The sequence below is a fragment of the Chlorocebus sabaeus genome, chromosome 20 (genome assembly GCF_047675955.1).
Source record: "Chlorocebus sabaeus isolate Y175 chromosome 20, mChlSab1.0.hap1, whole genome shotgun sequence".
Taxonomy (NCBI): domain Eukaryota; kingdom Metazoa; phylum Chordata; class Mammalia; order Primates; family Cercopithecidae; genus Chlorocebus; species Chlorocebus sabaeus.
In genome coordinates, this window is record NC_132923.1 from 62,282,033 (window position 1) to 62,293,472 (window position 11,440).

An 11,440-nucleotide genomic window follows, 5' to 3' on the forward strand; every position below is an offset into this window, starting at 1 on the left:
GATATGGTTAGTATGTAATATGAGAATTGAATTTAGGTCTCTGTGATCCTGAAGTCTATGCTAGTAACCAACTACAGATAACAGGAATTTCTACAATAGCTTTTACTGTCAAATTTATAGGAATTGTGTAATAGCTTTTTTGCTTCTGTCCACATGGAGTGAATATTGGGGTCAAATCACTAAAATCTACTAATGGATGAAATGTTCGTAGTGTAGTGAGCTCTAGTAGTTTTAGTAATTTAAAAAAGCAGTGATGATTGGTGTCATAAAAGCCATAGCACACATTCCTAGAAGGGAAAATGCAACTAAACTGCTTTTTTCAATCATTTCATTGCATGTTCATTTGGCAAATCTGTCACTGCTCCTGGCTACTCGCTCTCTTCTTTTTTAATGCAAGTATTTCTCTGCATAGATTTCTTTACTTCATGATCTTCTCTTGTGTATTGTGTTTTCTCTTTGAAATCATAGCTCGGGAGTTGTTTGTGCTTCAGAGATTTTTAAAACAAGGTTACATTTTAATGTAAATGCATTTAAATTGAACCACTTGTTTAAATGATGTGAAATGGCTCAACAATGTTCCCATGACCTGTTTTTATACCTTTTGATATTCTATGTGACATCCAATAAGCTGGACAGATAATAGCAGAAGTCTTGGCATCGGACTACCACTGCCACTATGATGCTGAGTCTGGTGTCAGCAGTGAAGATGAGGGTGGGAAGCCACCGAGGAAGCTGGAGGTTGACACAAGTGGCGGTAAGGGCACATCATTACCTAGGAACGACCTTCAGAAATCCTCTGCAAAAAATGGCCTGTTTCTACCCTTCTTATTCTTGTTTCTTCCTTCTGCCACCTTTTTTTTTTTCTTTTCAACTAATGAATAGCATGGCCAGAAGTAGTTGAAAGGCCCTAAGGGGAGCTTTACAACTAACATCAGATAAAAATTTATTGTTCTTTTTTGAATATATTGATGTCTAGGATTAAATAAAAGAATGTTAGATTATACAATACCGGTAGGAATTTTCACATCAGTTTTATTTCAATAGCCTGCCTCCCAGACAGTTGAACAGCTAGGTGAATTTGCCTTAACTGATCCAACTGGAGAGATGGAGAACGATGGTACATTTCACAGTGATTCATTTGAACTTTTCTTTCCTTTTTTTTTTTTTTTTAACTAGGAAAGGATTCATTTCCATTAGCCTATGACCTGGCTCTTGGTGGTAAGTATTCTGTCTGCAAGAGTTCCAATTAGAGTGATTCAACAGACCATGACTCACATAAATCTGGTCAAACTTCCCATGTTCTTGAAATCACTAGGCTTTCTGGTATTTATTGAATGACTTTTTAAAAATGCCCTGATTTGAATATATTTATGTGTATGGGGGCAGGGAAATATATTCATTTATTCATCATATGGTCACTTTATCCCACCTTCAATTTTAGTAATTGTCATCAAGCATTGTGAGGCATTTGAGATTTTACCCTTCTTTCAAGCAATAACTTAGCCAGCCACAGTTTTATGGATCATGGCAGAAGACATAAGACACCTGGGTCAGAGAAAAAGGACTTTATTGCTCATAGCAAATAGCAGTAGCCAGAGTACCTGTATTTATGCTGGTTCCCTGAGCTCCAATTCTCCCTTGGCAACATGAAGAGGAGCAGGTAACACTTGATTGTGCAGTGGGCTGAGTTACAGCAGAGGGACCCTGAGCTTAGAGAACCCACATCTTTTATAGTGGGCATTCAACTAGAAGAATTCAGGTGCACCTTCCCACATATTTATTCTTCAATGCAGAGATACTGGTTATTATTGGTCAAATGGAATTCAAGCAAGAAAATCTAATTATTTGTAAGCAATGAAAGGTGTGCACAAGGAAGATTATTAGGGCTTTCTTTATGCCAGGAACTGTGCTAAGCTTAAATTATCTCATTTACTGTCAAAGGATTCTGTGAGCACAGCATTGCTATTCCCATTTCATGGATAAGAAAATGAAAGATTAGAGAGGTGTTATTTCCCAAGTTTGTATAATTAGTAAATGGCAGAGCTGGTGTTTTTTACCCACGTTAGTCTGACTTCCAAGTACACACTCATTCCACTAAATCAAATTGGCACTGTTCGTGAATATTACTTGTTTCTCATATTAAATATTTTTTCAAAAGCCCATGGGGTTGCCATCAAAAAACATGTCATGTTTTTATACTAATATTTCTTAGAAAAGCTTCAGTTACTCTTTCTCCCTTGCTTGAGAAACATCATATCTGGCTCCTTTATTATGTGTGTGTGTGTGTGTGTGTGTGTGTGTTCATATAATATCTCAGCTGGATGCCATTAGCACTTTCTCTCCTAGAATTTAGGCATAGTATATTACTACATGGTGGCTAGGCAATTTTATTTCCCTGTTTCCCTGAATGTTCCTTAATTAATCCATAAATTTAGAAACCAGATTAGAAAAACAGGGGACTTTTTTTTATATATTTTCATGCAGGAATTTGAATAGCAGCAGATACACTATTAAAGAAACTTGACACATTATTGTTTCCTATTGTTTCAATTTAATTTTGTTTCAAATCCGGTAATAATCTGTAATGAAATAAAATGGACCATATTCTCTCAGGTGAATTGGCTACATGTTCTGTGAACCAATATTTGATTCTATATTTCACTTTGGAAGCTTTTAGGTAAAAGTTAGGAAATAACTGCTGTGATAAGCAGAGGATGACCTATAAAGTCAACCTCAGCCCTATTGATAGAGCTGAAATTTTTATTTTACTCCTTTGAAAGGAGACATCACAAATGACCTTCCAAACACATTTTAAGGGAAATGTAATATCAGCTATTATTGCTTTACTTCAAAATGGTTTATCATAATAGCTGGCAAGAGACCGAGGAAACGCAACAAATGATAAGCATCTTTTGTGTTAGAAGAGGTAATGAAATGGTAAGACAGTCTTGGACGGGGTATAAAGTAGAGAAGTGAGTAAGATAAGGACTTCAGGCTTCTGGTAGATTGTTGGTGATGATGTTGGGGGTAAGATGGCTAGCCAAGAAGGCAAGCAAGTACAAAACAAATGAGGCACATCATACTTGCCTACTTTACAAGTTTTTTTTTTTTAGAGTTTGACATCTTGATATGTTAACTAATTTTATAAAATCTAGTCTAGTGTTTTTTTTAATAAATGAAAAAGAAGATTAAATTGATATAAATTATTAAGATGACCCTTTTCAAAGTTTCCAGCTCCCTAAGTCCTATTCTGCCGTTGGGAAATCGAAATGCTTTAGGTGTTTGGCATAACATGCCTTTTTTTACTTATTTTGCTTGCAAATATATATAACTTCATTTAATAAAAAAAAATCCACTTGTTGCTATTAAAAAGCATATCAAACCTATATTTATTGAACTATGAACTATGATAGCTTGTGCACCCAGGTTTGCCAGGAAATTATGGGTGAAAACTTGTATTTCAAGAAGAGTATTTAGGCTGAAAACTGTCCCAGTGATCCTGTTTTACCAAAGGCAAATTAGCTTCTGAACATAGGTGAGAGGTAATGCAAATTGGTATCTTTAGTAAAAAGTCTTACTTTGAGCTACAGAGGTAAGACTTTTCACTAAAGACACCAATTTGTGATGACTAAATCTAGATATAGTAGCTTATCATCTGGGAGTGAGAATCATCAGTTCACACTGTATAATGATTGTGTTGCTAAAGGCCCATGTGAGTTCCAGAAAACATAGGCAGAAAAGAGACATATTATGCTGCTGCAGAAAATAATGATTTCAGGGCCAGGTGCAGTGGCTCACACCTGTAATCCCAACACTTTGGGAGTTTGAGACCCAAGAGTTGAAACCAGCCAGGGCAACATAGACAGACCCTGTCTCTACTAACAAAACAAAACAAATCAAAACAAAAAAATTAGCCTGGCATAGTGGCATGCACCTATGGTCCCAGCTACTCGATGGGCTGAGGCAGGAGGATTTTTGAGACCAGGAAATCAAGACTGAAGTGGGTCATGTTCACACCACTGCCCTCCAGCCTGGGTGACACAGAGAGACCCTGCCTGGAAAAAAAAAAAAAAAGAAAGAAAGAAAAAGAGACAAATAAAACAATAATTTATTTGAAAACTAAATACTCATTATTTTTCTTATTGCATAATTTTTTCCATTCCACTTATTATTATTTCTAAGAAAGGAATCTTGTATGTATGTGAGAGAGAGAAAGAGGAAGCCAAGAGAAAGAGTGAGGTGGAGATTTTATTGATTCCAAGACATGGGGACATGATAATTTTTTTGCTTATTGCTGCTTATGTTAAACATCTCTGATGTTCAGCTTTTCTTTAATATCAATGTGTTCCTTAAATTGGAAGACATTTCTTTTCATAGTGAAAAACCATTATTAAGTCATGGTGCATGTTACAGTCAGCTTCCTAGAATCAATGGAAAAAGTGTTTTATATATAATTCAATGGCCTTGTGATATCACATATAAATATCTCACACTGTAAAGAAGTGTTATATAAGATTATAGTGTCTCCTCCCTTGTTCACTTGGATTAAAGTAACCTTGATTTCTAACCTCATTTTTATAGCGCCAAGAATGAATTTAGTGGTGGATGAAACAGCAGCAATTAACTCAAACAAGGAATGCCAGCAATTGGCCCAAGAAACATATACACTGGAGAAGAAAGAAGCAAAGGAGGAAGATGAAGGGCCCCAGCACAGAGATGCTGACATAGTACAGGGAAAAGGGGAGGCAGCCCTGTGGGGAGAAGCAGGAGTTGTTCACAAGGCTCCCTTGAGGGCATGGAAGCCAACAGCAGAGCAGTCAGAGTTGGCAGAAGAGTTTACAGAAAAAGTGGAGATCCCTCCAGGCATAGAAAGGCGGGCAGAGGCAGCAGCAGAAGCAGAAGGGGCCAGAAGGCTGGGTGAAGCATGCTCAGATCCCGTAGGACAAGCAGCAGCAAAAGATGCTATGGGTCTGAGTAAAGATAAGGCTCCCGAAAAGCAGGCTTTGATGCTCACAGTGCTTGAGACAGACAAGGCAGCTTTTGAAGGGGAACAGGGTTTGAAGAAGGCGGTGCTTGCAAATAAAGCAGCAACTCTGAACTCGGAGAATCTTCAGGAGGCAGCAGCCCTAAGAGAGGCAGCGACATCGGAGGAGGGAGAGGCTGAGGGTGGGGTGGCTGTGAATGATGTCGGGGAAAGTGAAGAGGAAGCATCCATAGACCTAGAGGACACGGGACCCATGGAGGACACAGCACCAAAGAGAGAGGATGGTTCTGAAGAGGCAATTCTTGGGGGAGAGGAACCAGCCAAAGAGAGAAAGGAGGTTATGAGAACAGAAACAGCCTTGAGCCCCTTCACAGGAGAGGCAGAGGCAAGTCGGATGCAGGTTTCGGAGGGCAGCCCTGAAGACCTTTGCCAGGAAGATGTGGAAGGGGAACAGATGGTGACTGAGGCAGAAGCTAATAGGGAAGATGATAGGAAAGAAATTTTACCCAAGGAATTAGATGTAGCAGGAGAGCGAAAGAAAGCTAAGAGGCCAAAAACACCTCTGAGGAAAACTGACTCTGAGAGAGAAGAGGTGACAAGGGTAAATGCACTCAAGGATGAAGACGCTTTTAAAGAAGAGCAAAAACTTAAAGCAGAAGAGGGGAAAACAGAGACGGAAGTAAGATCTGAGGAAGAGACAAAAGCCCCCACAAATGAAATGGGATCTGATGCTGAGAACGAAGCACCTGTGGAGGCATCTGAGTTGTCTGACAATCCAGGGATTCTAGGAGAAGATTCACTAAAAGACACAGTGGTTCCCATATTTGAAGCAACGCCTGGATTTGAAAAGTCGCTGGAAAACATAACAGCTTTGAGGAAAGAAGGAGGAGGAGAAAGACTGAGCGAAGCCAGAGACACAAAGCACAAAGACAGAGAAGAGCTGTCAAGCAGGGAGAATAGGGCTCTGAAAGAGAGGCCCCGCCAAGATGCAGAGGGGCCCTTGGCAGCTCCTGAAGGTGAGCCAGCAGGAAAGGTGCAGACCCCTGAGGGGTTGATCCCAGCCACAGGCCAGGCAGAGGAGCTGGCAGCCAAAGATCACGACTCCTGTGCAGGACTGGAGGGGAGGGCTGAAGGACAGGGAGGAGCGGATGTCATGCTAAGGACCCAGGAAGCTGTTCCTGAGGAAGATCCCACGACAGCAGAAAAGTTCAGGCAGGAAGCAAAGGGTGAGGACCCAGAGAAGGAAGAGGACAAAGAGTGCACTCTGGGGACAGAAGCGATGTGGGACAGGAACTCGGAAGGGGACGGGGCCATGGAAGGCGGAGGAAACACAGAAAAGAATGAGGGTATGGGAGGAGGAAGGGTTGTGGCTGAGGAAGATCTACATGGAGGTAGGGAAATGGCAGAAACAGCCGCAGAGGAAAGGGAGGTGTTGGCAGGTTCGGAGACAGCCGAAGAGAAAACAATAACAAATAAAGCCTCCTCCTTTTCAGATGTTGCTGAGGAAGAAACCTGGCACCAAAAGGATGAGTTAGTAGGAAAAACAGCAGCTGCAGGGAGGGTGGTGGTAGAGGAATTAGCACGGAGTGGGGAGGAAGTGCCTGCAGTAGAGGAGATGACAGTGACATGTACAACAGAGACTGGGGTGGGCACTCCAGGAGTCCTGGAAGGGAAGACCTCAGGGCTAGGACAGGAGCAAGAAGGAGGGTCAGAGGGCCAGGAGGCAGCCACTGGGAGTGGCGATGGGAGGCAGGAGTCGGGAGCAGCTGAAAAATTCCGATTAGGATTATCACGGGAGGGAGAGAGGGAAGTGAGTCCAGAGAGTCTACAGACGATGGCAGCACTTCCTGTGAAGCCTGATTTCACTGCAACCCAAAAGAAGCAACAGCATATGGTGCAAGGAGAAAGCGAGACTGCAGATGTTTCTCCCCAAAACATGCAGGCCTAAGAGACTTGCTGGCAGACGGTGAGTTTAAGCCTGATGTGTTTGTAGAATTAAATAGCAGCCCTGCGGTGGGTCTCCTCCCCTTGGGGCTGGCTTGTCCCTTTATTGGTGTTTGTGCACATATAAACACACAGGCTTCAATTCTGTGTCACTTAGCCCTGAGCCTGTCAGGAAAGGGGCCGGAAAAGATGAAGGAGGGGCCAAAGCACACACAGGAGCCACTGCTCTTCCCGGTGTGACAAGTCATAGTCAGTCTTTGCAAGGCAGCTCCCTCAAGTAGTGAGACCTGTGTCTCCTGGATAGGACCCCAAAGACAAAATGCAGAGGACAATGTGCCACAAAAGACAGACCATAAAAGTAAAGAATCAAACTCTATCTCACAATTCATTTCCACCTTAGTGTTTTAAAGGATGAGATGAAGGTTGTTTGTAATCATTTGCCTTTAAGTGGGCCCTATGCTTTCATTTCTGCAGTTTTGCAAAGTTTAATACATTTCATTTTTACATATATAAAATATAAGCATTCTATATTTAATATTTTAAGTATATAAAATATTTTACATTCTGTGTGTAAAATATTTAAATATATCAATCTTGAAGAGTGGAACTAAAGACTAAAATTATTTTTTTGCATATTCTGCTATTTCCTTAATGCCCTCACATTGTTAGTGTCCAGTTTCTACTATTGTGAGTGATTTTATCCTGTTACTACTATCCTTTTTATTGTTTTTCAGAATAATTTAAAGATGTCTTCTGGAAGATGTAAAGAGTGGAGAAAGATTCACCCAAGCATCTCACCAGGATTCTTGATTTTTTCTCTCTCTTCTTTTTAGTTGCTGGTTGCGCTTGTCTGAGATGATTCCCAATCTGTCAGCCCTGGTCAGTAGCTCAGTAAGCACCTTGAGAATAGCTCAAGTAGATCTGTAGGACCCTTATTAGGAGCAGTGGTTCCTCAGAGAGAAACTTGTGAGGCTGTTACACATTCTACACACCTAACATTTTCAAATGAAAATGATAATTTTCAAATGTTTGACTTTTACCAAAGATCACTGGAAGGCCCAGTTTGTAATGTTAGGGGTTTGTTTAAAGTCGTTTTTATTTTACAATACAGAGCCCCAATCAATTCCACAATCTCGATTTCATACATGGGACTTTTACTTAAAATCTGTGGTTTGGGGCTTTAATGAATTGGCCTGTGAAAATGAGCTCTAAAGGTCCTCCCACGCACACTCAAAACTAAAATTGCTCCAAACCTCTAAGTTCTTCCAGCAAAAGATTTCTTGGCATGTATATTCACTTATACTTAGAAATAGTCGTTCTTTTAATTTATGCCAGAATAACAAAGTGAAAATCTTATTTCAAAATGTTCTTTGTGTGTGTGTGTGTGTGTGTGTGTGTCTGTAGTTCTGCTTTCTGGGGTAGACTAGTAAAGTGGTAGCTTCCAGCATTTTTTCCCTGGGGCCTTATTTATAGGGCCACTCAGATTTAAATAAAAGTAGTAAATAATTTAGCTAAGTGGAATAAGTATAATAATTATAGCGGTAGGCATATCAGCATTATGCCAACATTCTAGACTCTTTAGTTGATGTCATTAAATGGAAAAGAAACTTGAATTAAATGGGTGTACTGTTCACCTTCCCAAGTTCTGTTATTTCAAACCTGTGAACTAACCTTGCAGTTCATTATAAATCAACAGTCGCAATTGCATTCTGAATTACTCCCTGATATTATTTTCTAGTTGTGTATCAGCCTGCCTCCTAGGGGTTTTCAGTTCCTTGAAGACATAACCAGTGCCCCAGAGGGCATGTATTTATCTACCATTTCTCTATGTAAGAAGGTAAAAAAAATTTCCTTAAGCAGTGATTTTCCAGCCAGAATATACATTAGATTTTCATAGGATACTTTTATAAATGACTCAACCCTTTTCCCCACCCCAGAGATTCAGATTTAATTCGTTTTAGATGGATCTATGCATCAGTATATCTATTTTTAACTTTTCACTTGATTCTTCTATGTAGCCAAGGTTGAGAACCACTGCTCTAAATCATCATATAATCCATGCTGGCCACACTACACTCAAGGTCCCTAGGGACCAGTCATATTATCATAAGAAGTATTTTCCATTTTAATGTGTAATGGAGTCATTCAATGATCAAAAATACACTGGGCCAGATAGTAGACTGGTACCTTGATCAGAAGGATCAGCACACCAGCATTACCTGGAAATTGTTCCCAGCCTCTGTCTCCTACCTACTAAATTAGAAACTCTTGGTTGGGTCCAGTAACCCATAGCTTAACAAGTCCTCCAGGTAATACTGATGTACACTGATGTCTGAAAACTGCTGTCATGGACTATTGATTGTATTGAGGATTAGTCTCAGTTGGAAAGCCAACTACAGAGGCATTTTGAACTTTCTTTCTTTGCCTCTCTGTGTCTATCTTTTCCTGTCTTCTCATTTATCTGTCTCTTTCTCTAGTAAATGGCACTCAATATAAAAGTGGTGAAGTCAATCTTAAACTTATTTTTATTATGATTTTATGGATACATGCACGAAGTCCCTCTACCCTACTCCCTATTAAAGGATATTACTCACTGCACATCATAAATCTCCATCATCTGTCTTAAAGTTTTACGAGTAGATTTCAACTACATTATATTCAAGTTCATTTATTACTGAACTGTATTACTGTGGACCTCTAACAGTATTTGTTTCCTGATTTCAACCTCAGTGCTACAGAGCACTTTGAATACATCGCACCTTATGGGAAAGATAGTAAACTTATTAATCCCTTTGAAAAATTAGTTTTGTACAATGTGCTAAGTGGTAATTGCTTTGGATTACTTTTATATTTAACATACTCCATCAAAACATCCCGTAACATAATTCTACAATCTGCATGTGAATTTGACTGTGAAATTCAGTATTGTGATATTTTGAATAAGTTAATTCTTTCTCTGCAAATGCTATGTTGATAAAATTACTTGTATGTTCACCTGAAATGATTTGTTTCCTGTTTCTTCATTATTAAAACATAAATCAATCATACGTTTACAGATACATGTGAATGGTTCTTTGTAAATAAGATTCAACTTTTAAAATCTCTGTGTTCTTCCCTTACAATATTTGAACTCCACAGAGCAGAGAAGAAAGAATTAGTTTCACTGGGCTGTATTTTTGCGTACAGTATATGGTGTATTTATACTGACTGTCTACACTCACATGAGATAATGTCAGGGAGAAAAATTGTTATCGCCTATCACCATTTTTTAGGTAACTGAACAAAAGCTCAATAAAGTTAAATGGCTTGTCTAAAAATCAGTCAATCTCAGGTCATCTGACAGAAAATTTGGACTTTTTCTTTTTTTTTTTTTTTTTTTTTTTTGAGACGGAGTCTTGCTCTGTCGCCCAGGCTGGAGTGCAGTGGCCGGATCTCGGCTCACTACAAGCTCCGCCTCCCGGGTTTACGCCATTCTCCTGCCTCAGCCTCCAGAGTAGCTGGGACTACAGGCACCCACCACCTCGCCCGGCTAGTTTTTTGTATTTTTTAGTAGAGACGGGGTTTCACCGTGTTAGCCAGGATGGTCTCGATCTCCTGACCTCGTGATCCGCCCGTCTCGGCCTCCCAAAGTGCTGGGATTACAGGCTTGAGCCACCGTGCCCGGCCCTGGACTTTTTCTTATATACACGACTTCTAAGAAGAGGTATCTTAAATAGATACTAAGATACTATATGTGAACATCTACATGTTTTTGTTTACTTGTAGAAGGGAAAAATTTAAACTTCCTCAATATATCCTCTATCAGTGAGAAGGCAGTTATATTTCCAGCTAATGTCAATCAAAGAACAAAAGAGATTATTAAAATAGTTCAAAAGAAAAATAGGCAATCAAAGGAAATGTAGGTAGAATTAGGTTTTCTGCTTGAACTTCTTGAGTTAAGCCTTTTCTAAGAGTGTTGTAAAGTTAAAGTACAGTTGAGTTCCTTAATCCTTCTAAGATCAGTAATTTTGCCAGAATTATTGCCTTTGGAAAAATGATTGTTTGAGAAAAGAAAAGAAAGCCTTAAGGAAGATTCATCTAGTAAGTGAAATATTCCAACAGACTCAAGGACAGCCCAGAAGAGGCCGCTTCTGACCTTGGGTAATATTTCCTCTCTGTTTTCTGTACCATTTGATTATGTCATTTAAAAAATAAGTTCCTGACACCATGGCCAGCAGCAAGAGGTACAAAAGAACAAGGAATAAATACAGCTGGAATTCTTTAAAAGTTGCTCTCAAATTCACCCCTCTTTTTTTTCCTTTACTTTTTTGTTCTTTATGCTAATAGCATACCCTGTGACAGGGAAACTAAGCTCTTCAAAATAACTGGAAACTAAATCTGTAAGATAAAATGCTGAAATTTGAGAATGCACATGCCTTTTGTAATTTTTTCCAGAAGGCTCAAGCTATTTAATAATCTGTGGGACTCAACAGTATTTTGGAAAGTTGAAATACCCTCATTTTTAATTAGGGA

At 39.5% G+C, this 11,440-nt stretch overlaps 1 protein-coding gene across 4 annotated transcripts in view; it reads left to right on the forward strand.

Annotated features, from left to right (window-relative positions):
• Nucleotides 1–9,973, forward strand: part of ERICH3 (glutamate rich 3) — a 113,424-nt gene extending 103,451 nt beyond the window's left edge. For 3 of the 4 annotated variants that reach the window (XM_007978286.3, XM_038001781.2, XM_073007207.1), the window contains 4 exons: nucleotides 629–754; nucleotides 1,177–1,218; nucleotides 4,582–6,950; nucleotides 7,663–9,973. In XM_007978286.3, coding sequence (XP_007976477.3) covers nucleotides 629–754; nucleotides 1,177–1,218; nucleotides 4,582–6,932 — 2,519 coding nt within the window. In that variant the 3' untranslated portion in view covers nucleotides 6,933–6,950; nucleotides 7,663–9,973. The remainder of the gene's footprint in view (nucleotides 1–628; nucleotides 755–1,176; nucleotides 1,219–4,581; nucleotides 6,951–7,662) is intronic. The other variant, XM_038001778.2, reaches the window with a different exon arrangement.
• The last annotated feature ends 1,467 nt before the right edge of the window (nucleotides 9,974–11,440 follow it).